General features: G+C 36.3%; 2 protein-coding genes across 5 annotated transcripts; both read right to left on the bottom strand.

Moving 5' to 3' along the window:
* Window positions 1-5938: 5938 nt before the first annotated feature.
* Window positions 5939-12042, bottom strand: LOC135584939 (uncharacterized). 3 transcript variants are annotated; one of them, XM_018827118.2, is made up of 8 exons: window positions 11818-12042; window positions 11141-11181; window positions 9865-9930; window positions 9672-9755; window positions 8799-8833; window positions 7374-7459; window positions 6653-6718; window positions 5939-6156 (listed from the first exon to the last, which is right to left on the bottom strand). In XM_018827118.2, the coding sequence occupies exons 1-8, from the start codon at window positions 11882-11884 to the stop codon at window positions 6065-6067; spliced, it is 537 nt and encodes a 178-aa protein (XP_018682663.2). In that variant the 5' UTR covers window positions 11885-12042; the 3' UTR covers window positions 5939-6064. The 3 variants fall into 3 exon arrangements, with proteins under 3 accessions (XP_018682663.2, XP_065044213.1, XP_065044214.1); XM_065188141.1 differs by having other exon boundaries at window positions 11141-11178; window positions 11818-12037; XM_065188142.1 differs by lacking the exons at window positions 8799-8833; window positions 9672-9755; window positions 9865-9930; window positions 11141-11181; window positions 11818-12042 and adding an exon at window positions 7625-8792.
* A 2516-nt stretch (window positions 12043-14558) lies between these two features.
* LOC135676689 (transcription factor VOZ1-like) lies at window positions 14559-20368 on the bottom strand. 2 transcript variants are annotated; one of them, XM_065188139.1, is made up of 5 exons: window positions 19931-20368; window positions 19639-19833; window positions 15780-16296; window positions 15461-15609; window positions 14559-15262 (listed from the first exon to the last, which is right to left on the bottom strand). In XM_065188139.1, exons 1-5 carry the CDS (start codon window positions 20141-20143, stop codon window positions 15089-15091), a joined length of 1248 nt encoding a protein of 415 aa, XP_065044211.1. In that variant the 5' UTR covers window positions 20144-20368; the 3' UTR covers window positions 14559-15088. The 2 variants fall into 2 exon arrangements, with proteins under 2 accessions (XP_065044211.1, XP_065044209.1); XM_065188137.1 differs by having other exon boundaries at window positions 14559-15609; window positions 19931-20366.
* Window positions 20369-21722: the final 1354 nt, after the last annotated feature.

Here is a 21722-nt window from a genome sequence, read left to right as displayed (position 1 = left end):
CCAAAAATACTTGGGTAGACTATGTTCATTTAACATAGTTCTTGCCGTTTCTTGTAGGTTTCTATTTTTTCTTTCAACTACTCAATTTTATTGAGGATTTCTTAGAGTGGAGAAGTTGTGATTGTATCCATTAACTTCACAAAGATTTTGAAAATCACGGTTTTGAAATTCGCCACCGTTATCACTTCGAATTGATGAAATCATGAAGCCTTTTTCGTTTTGGGTGAGTTTACAAAATTTTAAGAAACACTTGAAACAATCACTTTTGTGAACTAAGAAATAGGTCCAAGTGTACCTAGTATAGTCATCCACAATTACAAAAGCATATTTGCTTCCTCCTAGACTTGTTGTGTCAATTGGTCCAAATAAGTCCAAATGGATCAATTGTAATGGTCTAGTAGTGCTAATTTGATTTTTTGGTTTCAAACTAGTTTTTATTTGTTTACCTAGTTGACATGCATCGCATATTTTGTCCTTAATAAACTCCATATTTGGAATCCCTCGTACTAATTCTGTAGATAAGATCTTAGATATTAGTTTCATGCTTGCATGGCCTAATCTCCTATGCCAAAGCCAAGCATCATCATTTAGAGCATAGAAGCACATTTCATTACTTAGTTCATCAAGGTTGATGGTGTAGACATTATTTTGTTTTAATGCAATCATAGTCATGTTATTGTTTGGTTTTTCAATAATACACATATTTGATTCAAATCTAACGATATAACCTTTATCGCATAATTGACTAATACTCAAGAGATTATGTTTCAATCCATCAACTAGTAATACATCATCAATAGAAAAACTTAATTTGTTACCTATGGTTCCCTTGTCAATGATTTTGCCTTTGTTGTTGTCTCCGAAGGTGACGTACCCTTCTTCTTTGCTAGTGAGCATAGAGAAATGAGGTAGATCTCCAGTCATATGTCTTGAGCATCCACTATCGAGATACCATCTCTTGCTCCTAGCTTGTGGGTTTGTTTACAAAAGAGGATGATTTTTAGGTACCCATTTGATTTTGGGTGCCTCAAAAATTGATCCACTAATTTTGTTATTTATTATTAAATTTTTTATAGTTCTTTAAGAACCCATATTAATTTATGTGGACTAATTTCCTAAACGGACATTTGTAGGCAATATGTCCGGATTTGCAACAAAAGTTGCATTTCATATAAGATGAAACATGCAATGTAGGTCCTTTTATGAAAGTGGTAGGATTTTGATGTGATCCTTTTACAAATCCAATTCCACTTCTATTTACGACGTAACCCTTGTTTGCAAGGATCATGTCTAATCCTTTGCTACCAACCTTAAACTTGTTTAAGGTTTCTTTAAGTAGTAAATTTTCATTTTGTATTGCTTCTAAATGCTCACACTTAGAGCATGGAGGAGTTTGAAGACTATCAAACTTATTTTGTAGGAAGACATGCTCTTTCTTTAAGATATTTAACTTCTTACTAATAATTCTACATTCATCAAATAATTCATGAAAAGTGATAGAGAGTTCTTCAAAAGATAAATCTTCATTAATTAAATCACATACCTCTTCTCCTAAAGCCATTAGCGCGAAGTTTGCCTCGTCTTTGTTGCTAGCTTCTTCACTTTCGGAATCACTTGAATCGTCCCAAGTTGCTTTTAGAGTTTTCTTCTTCTTCGATTGCTTCTTCTTGGCTTGGGGGCATTCATTTTTGAAATGCCCCGGCTTCTTGCATTCATAGCATATCACTTGGTCCTTTTTATATTCAAGTTTGTTTTTGGTGTTATTTTTAAATTTGTTCTTTCTTAAAAAAATTTTAAATTTTTGAGTCAAAAGTGCAATCTCATTTTCACTGTCCTCATCACTTGATGTTCCTTTCAAGTGATCTTCTTGTGATGTGAGTGTCATATCCTTCCTGTTCTTTGGAAGGGGGTTCTCGAGTTCGTCATGATCTTGACACATCATTTCGTAGATTACTAGAGACTCAATAAGTTCTTCAAGAGGGAATGTTTTAAGGTCCTTGGCTTCTTGAATTGCTGTAACTTTTGGATCCTAACTTTTAGGAAGAGATCTTAAGATTTTATTTACTAGTTCAAAGTTAGAAAAATCTTTACCAAGAGCTTTGAGTCCATTGATGACATCCGTGAAACGGGTGTACATGTCTCCGATGGACTCACTTGGTTTCATTCGGAAAAGTTCATAAGAGTGCACAAGGATGTTGATTTTGGACTCTTTTACTCGGCTAGTGTTTCATGAGTGATCTCAAGAGTTCTCCAAATATCAAAAGCCGAATCACAAATTGAAACACGATTAAACTCATTTTTGTCTAGTGCATAAAACAAGGCACTCATAGCCTTTGCGTTTAAAGCAAAAACCTTCTTCTCCGATTCATTTCATTCGCTCATCGGAAGAGAAGATTTTTGAAATCCGTTTTCGACAATAGTCCAAAGCTCGAAATCCATAGAAATGAGGAAGATCCTCATACGGGTCTTCCAATATGTGTAATCCGACCCATTAAACATAGGTGGACGTGTGATAGAATGACCCTCATGCATGCCGGAGTAAGCCATCTCTCTTGGGTATTAAACTAAATATGAGAGTGAGCCTCGCTCTGATACCAATTGTTAGGATCGGAGCAACACTAAGAGGGGGGGGGGTGAATTAGTGCAGCGGATTAAAACTTATAAGTTCGAAAATGATTCCGTAAAATGCAAGGAGATTTCGCTTTGATTGTAACTTGAGTAAAGTAAAAAACCAGAAACGATTGCAAAAAGGTAAGTACTCACAGATTCAATGAACACGCTAATTTAAAGTGGTTCGGTCAAATGACCTACATCCACTTGCGAAGCCTTCTTCAATGAGGCTCCCAACTTCCACTAGCAAATCACTTTGAAGGGGAAGGACTAATACCCCTCTTACAACCTTTACAAGTGGTTCACACTCTTACAATTTTTTCAACAAGAAGGAAGGAGGTGAACACTCAAGCAATTTGAAAACAAGACTTGCTAAGACTTTGCTAAGGCTCTTATCTCAAACTATTGCTTTGCAAAAGTTGTATTCTCTGCTGAGAATTGAGAAGTATTTATAGGCTCCAAGAGGATTCAAATTTGGGCTCCAAATTTTGAATTCTCTTGGGTTTCCGAGACTGGTGGTGCCACCGTCTATCAATGTCTGTCAGACGGTGTACTAGCGGTGCCACCGCCTGATCTCGGGTGCTGGGCGGTGCCACCGCCCATCCTTACTTATCTCTGGTTGGGCTTCAAGTCCGTCCCGAACCATGTCACTTTTGGGCCCATTTGGCCCCTAACCAAGATATATGATAATCCTTTAATCCTAACCCTAATTACATATGAACTACGTACCTAAAAATATAATCCTAAGCAAGTTTTTAACCGGAAAACGTCGAGTCTTGTTCCGGCGATCTTCCGACGGACTTCCGATACGCCCTCGGGTTTCTTCCAGCGGACTCCCAGCAGGCTCCCAATCTTGTGACGAATTCAACGAGTAGCCGAGCCTTCTCGGTGATCTCTGTGAACCTCTGACGATCTCTTCAGCAGACTTCCAAAAGTTCCAACAAGTCTCCGATCTTTCTTAGTTGGTTCCGACAGTATCTTCGACGAATCTTCGGACTCTCAAACGTCCATCGAACTTGACTCTGGTATCCTTGCTTTATGTTTTTAGGCTATCGTAGTTAATCCTGCACACTTAACTTCAATAATATGGATTAGATCAATTAACCCATCAATTGATTTAATCATCAAAATTCGAGATTCAACCTGAACTTCCATCCCGTAAGTAAGAAAGAAGACCATTCGATTCAAACTTCATTATCTTCCTCTTCGGATAACAAACACAATAGAACTAAAAATAATAATCAGACCTTCTGTTTTCTGATATGATAAAAGAAAGAAACTATAAATATTTTTTTTCTCTTTCTCTTTCTCTTTCTCCAAGAGGTGAATCTCTGATCTATAAGGTGATACGTAATTGTACCGTCGTAGTTAAAGCATTCAGCATGATCTGGCTCGGTAAATATCATGGAAGTGGCTAAATCCAGGGTTTCTTTGAACAACACTTGTTTAATGACTTTTCATATGTTCTTACTTGTACTCGCTTCATACTTTGGGAAAGCATGATTATATGTCTTTTAATAGAGTGAAAATACTCAACAAGTTGAACTTGAACCTGAAAATCTGTCCTTCCACAACTACTGTGATAATAAACAATTTTAGGGTTAGACAAGTATTTTATTATTATTATTTTTTTATTTTTTTTATTTTATATGACAAAAGAATTTAATTAATAATATAAGGGAACTTTCATTCTGTATTCAGCAAGAATATTGCTTTTCACCACTCTCTCTCTCTCTCTCTCTCTCTCTCTCTCTCTCTCTCTCCATCTTTTCCCCACATTATTTCTCTGGTTGATGTTTTATAAGTCGTAACATATTCTTAATTTGCGCAGCCCTTGTGATAATAACAATCTCCTCATTTATCCAATTATTTTAGTTAGGAATTCCCAGTACTGTTCTAATAGTTAGGAATTCCCAATACTGTTCTAACCCCTTGGGCACCTGAACTTAATTACTCATAGTGGGGTCTGCAATGAGATTGGCGTGTGTGTATATATATATATATATAAGCAAACAAGGACGTGGTATAATTAAGTAGAAAATAATAAATAACTACAAAAAAAGGGAAAAAACAAATATAAAGAGGAAAGATAATTTTTTTTATTGTTATTGTATAATTAAATAATCAAATGTTTATCTTTTCCTTAAGGCTTGAAAGTTTGGGTAATAAAAATAAAAACTTACCCAGATTGGTTGGAAGTAAGTTTAGGCTTTAGGTAAGTGGCTCCACTCAAAGAGGTGTTTTTAAAATAATAATAATATTTTTTTTATTTTTTAAATAGTAAAAATCTGGGTAAGCATTTATTTTTATTGCTTGCATACGACAAAGTGTTATAGGCTTTGTATTAAATATGATTCCTGTTCTTTATATACTTGTATCATGATATGTATGATTTGCTTCCATGATGTGTTAGTATGATTATTTTAATCATGAACTTTTTTTTCTTACCAGAAATTAATGCATGTGAATATGTATGTGGTCAGGTTGGTCCACAATCCCGTGACATAACACACAACCAACCCACAGTGTGACCACAAGTTAATTTGACAATTTAGTTTGCATGAAAGAAAGACATCAGAACGTCCAAACCAAAGGATGTCTCTACAATGTTTGTTTATTATCAAACTCATAACAACATAAATTATAGTCAGTGCATCAATATGCAGTGAAAGGTCGTACATCTTTTAACATGTTTGTGTTAAATACCTATGACATACAGGACGATTTTGTCGTTATTGAGACCGTGCAAGGTTTTCTATAAATACAAAGGGATCTGTAAACATATCTCTGCCTACATTGAAATTTTATTTGTTCCATTTCTTGCACTTGTATGCGAGCAGCAGTATGCTGTTCAGTTATATAATATTTGTTCCGTCTAATTTAAATTATAAGAATCTCTAAAGATTCTTTTTCTTCCTAGCGTGTAACCAAGAGAGATGTTATAAGATTCTTTGGGAGTTTATAGTTGATAAAATTAAGCGTGGTAAACACTGTAATGTGCACCGAGGGATCGAACTTTCTTTGTATTATAGATATCTAACGTGGAAAGTCTAAAGTCTTGGCAGGTTAATTCTTCATTCATATTCTTAGTAAAAGAGGATTGTAAGTATGATTCCACTTTTGACCGCTTCCCTTGTTTTATTTCTTTACAAATATCCTTTCGATGGTTGGTCCATTTTATCCTCCAACCATATGGGCAGCATCATGCTTGCATACAGATATGCAAATGGTCCATTTTATCCTCCAACCATATGGGCAGCATCATGCTTGCATACAGATATGCAAATGTTCTCTTGACAATGCAATGGGGAGATAAGAAGATATAGTGTGCTCGGAAATATTTCTTTTCACATCCACATTTAGAAATTAGTTGAGGCGTGCAACTGATTACATTGATTCCAACATTGTGATCATGCTCGTGCGGAACAAGCTGATTTGGGCCATCTTAGAGCAGTTAGGACTGAGAACGCAAAGCACCCTTTTTATCTCTAGCTAAAAATGCAGGAGGCAGATCAGTTTCAGTTTCAGCTCTCTTCAATTCTTTGGCTGCAAAATGCAGGAGGCAGATCAGTTTCATATATGCTATCTCGAAACAACAACAACTCTCTCTCTCTCTCTCTCTTTCTCTCTCTCTTTTAATAAATGTTTAGAACCTCAAGTAACTAATCGGTGCAATATCATACAATCTGAATCATATTCAAAATGTTACGGAGAGATTCATAGAATTAGAAGAACTATTAGTCTTGGAAGCGATAAAGTACTCAGAAATGCATATACAAAAACCAAAAGTTGTTCCTTGATCTTAGAAATGGTAACCATGTGTATTTTTCCAATGAAAGATTTTATAAAATAATGTGTTATAGAGCTTGGCCATAAGGGAACAGTTCATCAGATGTACATGGCATTAGTTGATTCCGATTACTGAAAAGCTTTGAGAACTGTGGATATCATATCCTCCTTTTTGTGGTTTATATTTCACTCCTTCAATGATAGAGTAGAATTTGGATACTAAGAAGATATTTGTGTGGGGAGATACACGTACCAGCTTTTTCCTCCTGCCGTTTCTTTGCAGCTTCTGCTCTTTGACGACGTATCAAGGCCAGACGCTCTGCAACAGATAAATGTTAATTAGCAAATGTGAGACTATTTTCATCACTCCCACATTTTGCTAACCATGCTTCACACTCTCCATGTCTTTACAGAAAACATTACTAACGATCTGGTATCCATAACCTTTACTTAACATCCATAGACTATCAAGATTCTTTTTCAGAAGCTCAACAGTTAAAATAATAATAATAAAGTCACAGGCTGAAGTATTACCAAATGTCAGAATGAAAATAATAATATTATTATTACAGCTAAAAAGGGGCTTATTAGAAACCAGTCAACCAAGTGGCTGGAAGTTAGAAGCCAATCTTATCAAAGTCATGAAAGTATACTAATGGCTTGCTCCTTGTACCTACAATGATCTAAAAGCATGTGTGAGTTGATTGATAAGCTAAAACTAACCAAAAATCAAGAAGCCATCTTGAATAACCTGCCATGCGATTTTTATAATTAAAATGTTAGAGTAACAATAGATGCCTTGGGGGCTCAAATGTAACAGAACACTACGAGGTGATGCTTGACAACAAAGTAAACTCAATGAGCTATTTCCAACAGATCAACATGTTGGTTCTGCACAGCATTGGTTTAGAGAAAAATTGTGCCCTTAAAGTCCACAAAAAAAGAAAAAAAACAAGGGACTTGTCTAATGTTACCTAAATCCTTCCGAGATTGTTCTGTTTTCCCTTGTTCCTGCAGCCTCATGTATCGCTCATGAGCTCTTTGTTTCTCTATCTCCTCCCTGTAGAAAAGAGGGCGACAAGCTTAATATAGTTCACAAGCAATGCTAATAAATCAAGAATAAACTATATCACAGAGTATATCAACCTAAAACTACTTAGATCTTGTGTGAATTATACCATTTAAACTGCTCCGTAAAGTGCATATAAGTGCTGGGGAATCTTACAGTTTTATAGCTGATGTTTCAATGTAAAGCTCGGTTCTACAAACAATGGTCTTACAATGCGCATCAGTACTCCACACATAAATTGGAATGAAAGGGCACTTTTGCATATTAGTCTCCAAATCTTTCCTTTGTGAAGCTTGATTGATACAAGCTGTCCACAGAATACAACATAAAGACTGGTTAACCCAACCAGGCATGATAAATGACCTCATTACCCACTACTAGTATAGTCTAAGCCTTGATAACTTAAAAAGGGGGACAAGTTTAAAGTATTCTCTCTTGTACTCTAATATCATCATATCCCTTCATTGGCCTTTTCAATCCAACTGTTGTGCAACAATTTGGTGAAAAATAATCATCGATCCATGATAAAGTGGATTGATTAATTTAATCACTGCACTTCTCCATCTCCTCCTTGTCGAGCTGTCTTCTCCAAAACATTGATATCAGGGTTTACTGCATTTGTTATATGTCAAAAGCAGTTGTTGCTAATACATGTTCATAAGTTTTAAGTCTTCATCTTAAAGCATGTAAAACAGGATTTTACTGAGGTAACTTGGCAAAGGACCAGGAATAATAATGTTTACCTGTACTATAAAGGACACAAAAAACTGTTTACTTTTTTTATTAGTATTAATGGTCCCAACTGCAGTTCTTGAATCTACTGCAGATTTAAACAAGATTTTGATGCTGTCAATATTGCTTCCCAAACTAAAATATTACAGCCACAAGATATATTTATGTCAATCCTAAAACACTGGACGGACCACATTCAATGAGAAAATAATAGAACTAAGTCAATCATATTATTGCCATATTTATCTTTGGCAAATGAACCAGATTAATAACAAATTCACAACTGCAGAGAAAAATGTATCAGACCATGAAAATACCTGAAAACAAAGACCACATATCAAAGAAATACAATAAAATCATTTATTTCGATTATGAAACCATTTAAATAACAACTTTCCTATTGGTGTCCCAAAAAAGATGTTTCAGGATAATACCAAAGTTTAGACCATGGGGACCCACAAATTATTTTAGCCACCTTAATAAGCAACTGAAAAATGAAGCAAAGTACAGACAATTTAAGCCCACTCGTGAAAGTGGCTCAAGTGAAAACTTAGCAAAGAAGACCTATAAGGAGTCATAAATACCAGTTGTAACACACCTTTCACGTCTTGTCAGTTGAGTTGCATTTTCCAGCTGCGTTAATATGCAATAACATTAATAGACATCAGGTCATCTGGAACTGGTTATCGAGAACCAAATTTACGTAACGACACTTCTCAATGAAGAGATAACAAAATTTAAGAAGAAACAAGATAGAAGCTGCATATAACTTCAGAGTTACCAAGATAAAACATTTATTATCACCCATATGAATTAAAGACTGCATGACAATCATGGAACACATGAGAAGACCAATATAACGCTCACCATGTTAAAAATTAATGAATAAATATTTGTCTGATACAGTTTCCAGAACCTATTGGACTGGTGTAGTACCAGTATAATTAAGACGCATAGTGACTTGCATAGCCTAATATCGTCAAATAAAATAATAAAAAATCAAGATCAGAATGATTCCAGCAATGAGCTACACGTTCCAATAGAAGTAATTGATCGGATCTATGGATACTAGGCAGTATACACATGCCCTAATAGTATCAAAATCTTGTTTGAAATGATGACCATATGAGAAACAAATATTATATGCAGAATTCAAACCCCTGGTCAGAAGGAAACCATGCTATAAGAGAACAAGACAAAGACAGTATGCAGATGGCATGACACTAAGAAAAGAATAAAGAAAAAAATAACGTGTTATCAATTACTTTGAAACAAGAATACCTTCAAAAGATAGCAGCCAATGAATGAATCAGAAGTGTCATTACAAGAACAAAAGTGGTGATAATCTATATAGAGCTTCAGTCAGAATTTAGCACGTGGAAGATCAGTGAACATAAAGTGTCTAAGAACATTCAGTTACCAGTGAAGGATTCTACAAGAAATGAAAAGTAAAAGGAACATTTCAACTCACATTAGCGTCTTTAGCTTTTGTAGTTCTTGGCTTAACAAAGTTTGGATTTTGGATCTCAATCAAGGAAATTGTGCCCTTCCTTCTCTGTCAAGAATATGATGATTCATCAACATCAAAAATATTTCATAACCCATTAGGCAAAAGAAAAAACATCGGCAATAACACATGATTAAAGGAGATTTTTCACCCCAACCTCTTCTCCAGAATCTTCTCCACTTCCCTCCTCAGATCCCTCTTTTTTATTGTATTCAGTTTGATCCTATTGAAGTTAAAAGGAAATAAGTTTGTAATTCTAAGGACAAAGCAAGCAGAACACATAATGGAGGCCAAAAAACAGTCTTCAGAATAAATGAGTACCACTGAGCAGAAGTTACTGTTTTATATGTTGCTGTTTCGAGCAGCTAAGCACACTTCAAATAGTAAAATAATAGAGGCTAAATTTCGATTAGAAAACTACTTGAGAATTTGAGATCAAATGTAAATAGTGCAGACCATCTCCATCATTTTCGATGAACTAGTACTGCAAATCTTACTAACCCACAGTACACAGTCATGGATTTCCATAATCTCCTAATTGTAGCATCTTAGCCTTCAATATTAAACTCTTAATCAGTATTCATTCATGTGACTCCACCGACATCTTTAAGATTGTACATAAATTTAAAAAAAATATATTCTTCGAAGTGCATCTCTCTCAGCACCACCAACCTGAACTAATTTATCTTGCCTTACCAATGCCTATTATCTGGTTCTCTAATTAAGAGCAAAATTTATTATACCTTTCTTTCTTTCCTTTACCAAAGACTAATAGCACCAATAATAAAGCCAATAAAATGGCACTTTCTCACCATAACTTAATGCCAAATATCATTTCAAGATCCGCATAAACCATCTCATCCTAGACTGTAATACTAAAAAATTGTCTGCCAGCATATCGATCATCATGTTTTATAATAAACATAGCAATGGAATGGACAAAATATCTTACATCAAAACACAATATTGAGAAACAATAGCAGAATCATGGGAACTGTCTGAATATTCTTCCAAATCCAAGCACTGGAAATTAGACAAAAGGTTCAGTTAAAGAAAGGACCACAGAAGTACAAAGGACATGAATAGCTTGGGGGCAGAGAAGTCACTGATTCAATTTGCCTGACTGGGGATAGAATCATATGAGAAAAGAAGGGATGGGTTACAAAGAGGCAATTGCATAACATGTTTGCGTGGAATCAATATTTTGAACAACAAAAAAGCATAAATAACATGATGGTGAAAGCATTATTCACGCCATTCATAAGCATGAAAGGCCCATCAACAACCTAGTTATTCCTTTAACACCTGTCCATATGTTATGCAAAGAATGACTAAGATGCACCAAGTACAACATTGTCTTTGAAAATTAAAACTTGTAATATTGCAAATTCCAAAGGAATATGACCAATAGGACTATTGGTCATGAGGCTAACCTGTCTGATGGTGCGAGAACAAGCTGAGGTGCCTGCATCTGCTATCATTTTAAAATCAGAGACAAATCAGAAGAGCTTGTAGCATTTATAATAAATAAGAAAAGAGTAAGCATAAACACTCAAGTTCGACTACATCTCCAACCTATGCATATATATAATTAAAGATATATGCTCCTATTAACCACCTAAACACACTGGGAACACATATGCTACTAAATTAACAATAGTAGTGTAGGACCAACCTGACTATTACAGGGAAGTCGAAAATTTTTGCAGGCTAGAAGCAGGAGATCGGACATAAAAGCAATAGGAGATCACAATCATTATACTGTTCCCACATTGGCCATATCAATAATATGGCAATTGAAGAAGAATACATAAAATGGCAAGTACTACTTTAACAAGAAAGATCAAAGTAAATAACTTCATCGGTATCCAATCATAAGCCACAATCTCCCTCATCTTCATCAATGACTAGCTATAACAAGGTGAACGCCCACCTGGATATTTCATGATCTCGAGCCAAAAACATGATAAGATATAACATAGTGGGCAAATTTACAATCAACATCCAAGAAGTAAAGATCCACCGCTAAACCTAGAAACAAAAGAGTATCAAAGAAACGCTGCATGTCAAGGGACGAAGAGTAGGGAAGATGATCGAGTGATGGTCGTACCCAACTCCTCGGGAGTGGAGAAGTTCCTGCGGCCCGTCGGCTTCACCTTAAACTTCCCCCTCCCCATGATCACACCACAATCAAGAACGAAGAAGAAGAAGAAGAAGAAGAAGAAGAAGAAGAACTCCGATCGCTCTCCGCCCCCGACCACTAGAAGTCACCACCTCAACGACGGCCTGCTCCCACCCGCCTCGATTAATCAGCCGTGGCGTGATGGACCAGCGTTGCAATACTTCTTTCACCGGGGGGCGAAGTGCTAAAAGAAACCGTTCCCCACACGAATCCTAAAGCAGAAAGAGCGAGCGTTGGATCTTGGAACCTGTGTGCCCGGGGGAGTCTCACCCATCATCTGCCGTCCAACGTTCGCATTCTGATGTGATCGGACGGTTGGAGAATCCAGAGGTAAGGAATCCACCTTGAGTGAGAATAGAATTCGAAGCCTTCTTTGCCTTCCAAGTTGGCTGTGAACCTTATCCTCCTCTTTCTTTTTTTTCTCCTTATTTTTTTTATTTGATTAAATATATATATATATAAACATCAGAGTACAAAAGGATATTGTGAATAATAAATTAGGACATATCGGAAACACATGCGGAACAACGAAATGTACATGTGTCTTTATGAGTCAATACGATGCAAACATAATCTTTCACAAATGTATTCAGATTTGAAAGGAAATAAAAACAAGAGTGTACAAGGATTCCAAGCAATCACATATAGCTCAAGTCAAATAAGAAGGTTAGATGAAATCAATTTCCAAAGGAATGAAACCAGAATATGCGAAATCGACTAAAGCTCGATTTCTAGCAGAATTCAAGAGGCACATTGAATAAATGATTCAAACTATCAATCGTACTCCAATTTTACTCAAAAAATATATCATTGGAAAGATATTTCAATCTAGTTTCTGATGAAATAAGTTTCGTACGAATCAAGGTTTCCAACAAGGAGTTACCATTGATTTAGTAACCAAAGATCAAAAAATAAAATTACTATTTTGCAGAATCTGTAGGCTCATTTGAAATAGAAGTTTGGGCAGTCAAAAGGTTTATGAGTCTATATTCTGATCAAATAGGTTTTATCCAAATCAGAGGTCAATAGAAGTTATAACCATAACAAAGTAGAAAGGTCAGAATCTTGGAAGTTGTACAAATTCGAATCGTTACGTCTAAACAGGAGATATATCAAATGCAAGGCTAGAACAATTCAAAGTTCCTCATATTCAAAGCAAATGTAGAGATAAAATTATTATAAGGAAAGATCAGGACACTTGCAAAAGGAAAAATTAGAAAACTTGCAATAGGACACTTGCAATATATATATATATATATATATAAAAGAGAACCTTATGACATGAGTTACATGGAATAAGGAGTCAGTGAGTGGAGTATCGAAAGTAATGGAATAAAGTTGCAGTCTTTTGCTTTGTTTACTATTCTTATGTTCATATGCTTCTTTGGCTTCATGACCATTGCTAATCCAGAGGTAAGGAATCCACGTTAAGGAGTGGGAATAGGATTCGAAGCCTTCTTTGCCTTCCAAGTTGGATGTGAACCTTATCCTCCTCTTTCTTTTTTTTTTCCTTATTTTTTTCATTTGATTAACTATATATATATATATATATATATATATATATATATATATATATATAAGAGAACCTTATGACATGAGTTACATGGAATAAGGAGTAAGTGAGTGGAGTATCGAAAGTAATGGAATAAAGTTGCAGTCTTTTGCTTTGTTTACTATTCTTAGGTTCATATGCTTCTTTGGCTTCATGACCATTGCTGAGCATCTCCAGAGAACAGTATCTATGCCCCTCATATGCACCCTTTTCTCTACGCATGGAATTTGCTTACTCAACAAGTCAGGTTGGTTGACTTTTAGAGGCATCATAATTTGCTCACTCGGTCACATCATATGAGCTTCAGTAAAGCAAATGACAGCATGTTTGACTTAAAAGCACACGTAGTTTCTGTTGCTTAATCTCCGTCAATACCATAATTAACTACCATTGCGTGGTGTAATAGAAAACAGCTGTTCTAAAAAAATTAGACTTCAGTTTGAGGACTATTCTGCACTATGACTTCAGTTTGAGGACTATTCTGCACTATGACTTTACCTCTTAAGCTGTGTGATCCATCCCATAGATTAGAACCATCAGACCAGTTGATAATACCGTAACACTGATTACTGCACTTGCAGGTACTTCAGATGTCTTCCAAATTTTGATTATTATTGCATCTCAATAAGCATATTTAGATATGCTTATTGAACAATTTTATGTAACAATTTTTTTGTGCACTCAAGTAGCACAAAATAAAAATCAAATGAAGAGAATCATTAAAGGATCCAAAAGATTATCAAATGCTATGTTGTAGAAACTTTCAGAAACAGTGAAGAACACACAACAAAAACAGTAGTGTCACCAGTATCAGATGTTGATCTATAGAATAACATGACAATCAAATTTCACTTATTTTCAATTTAACATATTCTGAGAGACAATAATTACTAGGAATGGACAATTCATATTTTCACAAACAATCGATGGCAGAACAATTGCAATTGTATAATCCGGCTGTTTCACATATAACTTATATAGTATTGCAACCAAGAGAAAAACTGTCATAAAAGGAACATTAATTGTCGTTCTGGGCTGTAACCTTTAAAACACAAAGTAGCTTTCAAATGCAGAAACAATTTTGTACAGGCTTTATCCTGACTTGGAGACCCTAAAGTACAAAAGGATCCAGATATATATCCTCAGAACCACAAAACTAGTTAGGTTTTCTTGAAATTTCAGGAAAACATAGCATATCATGGAAACCAGGAAAAATATACAATGTTTGGTGCAACTTTGCATCTACCATTCTGAAAAGCTGTGCACCAACCAGTTAGTTGCCCTTCTTGTTAAAAGACACCCAAAACCTGGAGAACAGTAGGTAACATACTCCAGCTTTGAAAATAATAAAGCACTCTGCTTCAACATGATCTTTTTTTAACAGATTCCAGTTCTCAACACCATAGCTATATATGATGTTATTTAATACCAAAAACTTAGTCAGGCAAATGCGACCAATTAGTTGAAACAAACAGCAAGGCGGCACACTGACATTTGAGGCAAAACAAATTATTATAAGGAGTGAGAGAACACTCACTATGGAGATGCAGCAGCTTCAGGTTAGTTATATTCTCTTATGATCCATAACTGTTATTCAAGCTAGCGATAGGATAAGTATATTGGATGTTGGGCCCAGAACCAGATTTCTCATCTAGAAAAGCCATCTGGCTGGAAGCATGCAAGAGAATTCTCCTTCTGATCTGCCACACCTGAAGCTGTATAAAAGCTTCCAGCAATGTCTTTCTGATTAGCTTTTGTCCTGCTCTTGGTATTCTTTGTGTAATCCACACTGTTGTCTGCTTTGAGCCTCCCCATCTGCTGCTGCAGATCCACAAGTGAATTACTGGTCAACTTGGCTTTGGCACTTTTCTTTGAATCGACGAGTTTGAATTCTAGCCTATATAACGCGAACACTTCACAATCATTGATCTCATATTCATACAGATGCCACTCGTAGTGAGTGAGTGGTTGTGGATCCATGTAATAGGACCTTTTTAAACCCCCATATTCCTTCATTACCTGCTTTCTAGATTCATGCCAACCACGTCCATTATAATCTGGCAGTGACCTTTGCTTCCGGTTACCACTCTCAAATGCTCTCCTTGGCTTGTCGAAAAAAAGCCATTCTCTAAGTGATTCGCCTTCAAGAACACAAAGATCAAATAGATCTGCACCAATACACAAAAATTCTTGGTGATCAGATGAAATTCATTGAAAGGAGGAAAAAAGACTCCACCATCCATTCAGAAAATGGTTCTCAAATGAGTTGACTGGCTGACTTGAAATCATGAACAAAAGAGCAGTATTAAATGTCTCTGAAGATGCGGTACAACCATACCTGGAGCATTCCATGGAGACTTTGAAGTTGCAGCACCTTCACATACTGGAATACCAACATTTTTTCCTAGTACTTTTGCACTAAGAGCAGCAAAAAGTGGACCATCCTTTAGGTTGATACCTCCAGGGCGCAGCACTGGTGTCATACCAGGTGGGCCTTCATTAATTGCTAGAGTGGCATGGAAGCTGCTGCAATAGTCTTGGCACCATTCTGAGCCTTGAGCAGGCCTTGGACAATCCCAAAGAGCACACTTTGGCCTTAAAAATGCAGAAGGTGGAGGGCAAATAGCTGGCAGTACATCTGAAATATGGGGGAACACATCTTGGGTGTTCTGCTCAGTAGGGTTGATATAAAGATCATGCGACAGTTCTTGATGCATATTGTATTGCTGATAATCAAAATGATATGGCCCTTCCAGGCAGGTCACAGCAGCATCATGAGCCCCATTGGGGTGGTTGCTTTCATAGTGATCAGCATACAGGAATTCCTGTTCAGCCACTTCCTGATTCATATGGTACTGCAAGAAGCCAATTTGACAACTTTCAATTGCCACAATCACCAACATAAATTGACAAAAAGTGAATTAGCATGTTATTGAAATATATATACCCATACCATAGAGAGAGTGAAATGTACTATATTGTTTGACTGTATCCTGACAAATTGTTCAAAATAAAAAAATCCTATTGTCATGAGTCAAGGACTACCAGGGAGGATGTTTGAACTGTCAGAAATTTGTCCGAGTTCTTAATGACTAGAACATGAAATGCAAACATCACAAAACAACAAGAAAACTTAAGTGATAAAACTCACAACTGAAAACCCAGAGCTTTCAATTTCCATTATTATAAGAACCCAAGGAGGAAAACCTGCACAAAATAAGCCAAAATTTTTTGCACGTTTTCTAAGAACACTGCCCAATATGTGTATGACAATTTTGGATGATAAGCAACATCAGATGTACATATTTGTCCGAGATATTATTATATTTTGGGTACAAGTTTATATCAAAAGTATGATGTCACATGTTGCATAAAAAAAAAACAAGTTTTAAGTTAAATAAAAGTAAAATTAAATGAACTCAAATCAAATCCAGAAGCAAGAGGGCCAGAGGTCAGAAAGTTCCTCTCAACCACTCTAACTAAACTAGAGTTAAAAACCAGCTAGACTTTAATGAGCAACTCGAACTCGAACCACTTGCCGACACAAGATTCATCCACTTAAAAAGCATTTGAGATAAGCCCAGACAGCCCACAGATGTTTGAAGCATTAAGAAGCCTTACACAAACAGGACCGAGTTAGTTTGTGTTTGGCTCGTTAAGAGCTCGATTCACCAGCTCAACTTCAAGCCCATTCATCTCAGCCCACAGTTATTTTGACCAATCCAAGCCCATCAATCTCAGCTGTTAACTATTTGAACTTTAATCTTAGTCATTTATTTGTTCTAATGGCTGAGATAAAATTTATATAAGTTAGGGCCTGCAATCTTTCTCAAGTTTCCTTTGTGGCGGTGAAACAGGACTCTCTCTCTCTCTCTCTCTCTCACACACACACACACACACAAACAATCTCTCCTCACTCTCCTCTGTCTTTCTCTATGCAATCCTGCTCCTCTTCCTTCTTTGTGTTCTTAGACACCATCATCATTGCCACTGGGCTAATTGCTGCCACCTCCTAAGACCTTTGTAACTGTCAGCAGCAGAATCCACACTGGAAATCAATAATCCATGCACTTATTTGATAGGAATATTTACACCTGCTATATGGGGTATAATAATGCAGATTTTTCATTGTGTTTTGAACCCTAAAACTGATATAATCAAGAAAGCGTCAAATGCTGCTAGACTTAGAATCCCAGATTCTGTTTCGGTAACTTTGGGGCAATGAAAAGTGCATGAAAATTATATTATTGTCACAAAAGAAATTTAGGATCTTTAAACTGTTTTATCAAGTTGCTTGTCTTAAGAACTAGTTAGTTATACTATGAGAGATCACATGGAAGCCAGAAGCTGGTGTCAGACAATGTCACATTAATGGCCTTACAAAATCTTCCTCAATATTCTGAATAGCACTTGAACTAGGCAGCCAGAGATACTGCTTATAATCTAAACCAAAGAAAGACTATATAGACAGAAAGAAATAACTTAAAACACATGCACAAAGACAGTTAAAAATTAACAAAACTAATTATTTCTCAGCAAATGAAATAATGACGACAATCAATCATCTATCAGGAACATCTGTAATTATATGAGTTAGATGGTAAGTGAAACTCTACCTAATAAGAAGTTGAAACTAACAACTAATCACTTATATCTCATAATCTAGCTAGGTCAAGTGATCAAAGAAACAGCAACAGAGATAATGTGATGCCTGGTGCTTCCACACCTAGAGGGATATCAACACTAAATCTACCGGGTCTCATGAGCCAAAAGTAACAGACTGGAAAGGTTACATCACACCTCCTAAGGAAACAAGAAAGATAACATGATGCCTGGAACTTCCCCACCTCAATCAATAATCAACACTGAATCCAGCGGTAATGGACTGGATAGGGTACATCATTGTCCTAGGATGTTACTTAAATAGCTTGTTATGAATAGGAGACTAGCAAACTGACTCATTTATATGGTTATCTCACAAAGTGACATACAAATCATACAAACACCTTTCTGACCAGTACATATAAGAACAATAAAAAAGAAACAACATGAATATCAGATGCCAACTGCATACAAAATCAAATCAAATCTAAACCCCTTGTTGGTTTCACCATGGGCACCTCTTTAAGAGACTCCAATGCACCATTCATGTGGCCAAGTGGAATAAAAAAAGGGTAACTTTGAATCTTAAAGGATTTGCCTTGCATGGATTAGCAGATTTTCCTTAAGATAGAAATACACCACAACGTGTGAGAAAATGAATTGTCAAAAACAATAAGCATGGTTATGTAGGACAAAGAAAGTGGAATTGATTGTTCCACTTTCCTTGAAACTAGTTAGGACCCCAACTCTAATCAATGATTTATGCACTTAGAAAGAGTGGAATTGATTGTTCCATTCTAGCAGTCCTAAGAACTATCCACAATCCATAAAATTCAGATTAGCAAAGTGTGTTGTCATTTTTCCTTTCTTCGCTTTTCTATGTAAATAAATGTTGCTATGCACAATGTTAAATGTTAGAATGCTGATTGGTCCAAGAATGCTCACAACAACTCCAAATAAAACACCTCCCAGATATGATGAGAAATTATGTGTTAGTAAATGAGAAAGAAAGGACATAAAAATTCTTTCATCAAGCATCAGTATGAAACAATTACTGAATTGATGTTGCTAACACTCATCTGCTTAAACTGAGAATGCAGTCTGATGAAGGGAACAGAAAAGATAAATATATTCATAATCTTATCTACAATTAGACAATGACTTGAGTAATCTCATCTATACTTTTATAAGGACTGACTAAAAAACTGTCATACTTGATCAACTAAACTTGCACCAAATGGTCCTTGTCTTATGTCAAAGGAAATGGTTTTTCATGTCACGCTGTTAGATTTACCAAATTGGCAATTCTTCATTGTTCTTGAGAATTCTGAAGCATTCTCTTAAACTAATGACGTTTTGATGTTAGAGCTTGCATCAACTTTTTTTTCACTCTATTCATGTAACTTTCTTCTTTCCCTAAAGTTCCACTGAAATTGTAGATTCTATTCTCCAACTAAAACCGTGACAGTAACAAAATTAGATTTTATTAATATATTTATTCAAATGCACAATTACCATATTTAATTGCACGACGAAAACAAATATTTTATTGATATACAATAGAAAACAACATTCTGGCTTCAGATCATATTCACCTCTTGATAGAAGGTAGCAGCCTCTCTACCTTGCGTGGCTCCAACATCAGCTTGTTGGAACTCCACCTGTTCAGGCTTTGGAGTGTTCCTGAATGCCAAATCGGCCAGCTTGCTCGTTGCGTCATCCTCCTCCTCGCTCAGCTGCAACAGCCGAAGAGTCTCCGAGAACAGATCCGAAGTGTCGGGGGTGTTCGCCTGTCCACCCAGAATCAACCACGACTCCAACTGACCGAACAAACCAACAGAAAAACCGAAGACGGAAACAAAAATAGGGGCTTTTAGATTGGATTACCTGCAGGGAGGTCGCGGGGGATGCCTGATTGAGTTCGGCCCTCCACTCGCGGAGCATCTGGTGGACCTGCTCCTCGAGGACGGCGACGTCGGCGGCGCGGCTCTCCTTGAGGGCGGACTGGAGGTCGGTGAACATCTCCTGGAGGTCGTCCACCCGGTTCCTGGCCTTATCCTTGAAAAGCTGGTGCGAGACCGACTTGGAACCCTTCCCCATGGCGGCCGATCGAGCGATCAGGTGCGTGATCGGGGAAGGGGAATCGAGGGTGAAACCCTGAAACTGGGAATTGGTAGTGGAATCGAGGAGCTCGGGTTGAGGGCAAGAGAAGAGAATCGAGGAGGAGAAGGAAGAAGAAAAAGAGACGCTTTAATCGATCATCAACATTGAAAGATGGAAGCAAGCCGAGAGAAAGGCACCAGGGGACGCGGCAAAGGGGAAAGGTATTAATACGGGCCGCTGGTAACAGCGGCAGATAAATGTTTTCTCCGGGGTTTAACTCTGTAATTAATCCTTTATATAGGTATAGTACCAAACGACGCCTCCCCAACTCTCTCTCACCTTACGTGGCAGTCCAACAGAGCCGCCCTAACATCATATTATCTGTGGGCCCCTTTCCAAACGTTAGTCTTTCGATAAGTAATTGAAGTTACTGAAAGGGCCAAAAGGTTTGCTTGACTTCGTAGAAAAGACTTGCAGGTCTAAATTGACAGCCCTGGAAGTCCATGGACACGGTGGCGACCATATATTGGCTTTTTTTTTTTTTTTCTGATTCAGTCTCGTAAAGGACTAAAATGAAGATGCCTACAGTAAGATCTCCTGGATGGTAGAGTAAGTTTTTTTTTATTTGTTGTGGATATAAAGAACTCATAATGAGTTTCATAATTAATTTTAAATTATAAAAAATACATTACTCTTTCAATAGAATTAATTTTACCATCATTGATTTAATAAGAAAATACCCTTCTAGATGCTATGTTATTATAGCATACATTCAAAAATCAAACATAAATATTATCTTAAATAGTAGAGATAATTATAGATTATCTCCTATAGTTAATTATGATTAGTATCTCGATTCCTATACTTTAAAATATAGCATATAGATCTTTACATTTACAAAAGTGAAACATTTAACCTTGATTCTTCTTACATCGTTAATTTCGTCTAAAGAAAAAATCATCACTTGTTGTAAATACAAAAAAATACTAATAAAAAAATTAAAATATACTTTTATTATTTTAAAAATTATTAAATTTATATTCACTTCTCGCTCTAATTGATTTTTCTTCCTGTCCTCTTTCCGCTCCGTTTTTTGACTTACTTATCCGTCGCTCGCTTGCCGTACAATTGGATGCGTTCGCTACAGTACCATAGCATATGAACCGTTACCAACAAAGACATGAGAAGACCTTCTTGCATACTTTTTGTCAGCAAATACCACCATAAATCCTTCACTATTGATATGGAAAGCAAAGAAGTAATATCTGGTTGATGATGCATATTTCTAACAATATAAGAACAGATTTAATACAATATTCGAAGTGAAATTAAGTAGATTTATCAACCCGGTTAAGATATTAGATTCATATATATATATATATATATATATATATATATATATATATATATCAAAATAGAGGAGATAAAAAAGGGAGATGAATCGTACATTGGGGTTGGTGGTGGTGGTGGTAGCAATGAGGAGAAAGATCTCATCAACCTTGAGGTGAAAGATGGCAAGCTGAGCGTCATGGGAGGAGAGGGAGAGGCGACTGTCACAAAGGGATAGTTGCAAGCT

This window comes from Musa acuminata, chromosome BXJ1-6 (assembly GCF_036884655.1).
Source record: "Musa acuminata AAA Group cultivar baxijiao chromosome BXJ1-6, Cavendish_Baxijiao_AAA, whole genome shotgun sequence".
NCBI classification, from domain to species: Eukaryota; Viridiplantae; Streptophyta; class Magnoliopsida; order Zingiberales; family Musaceae; genus Musa; species Musa acuminata.
The sequence above is the reverse complement of the archived record's forward strand: the minus strand, read 5'-3'. Positions and strand labels throughout refer to the sequence as shown.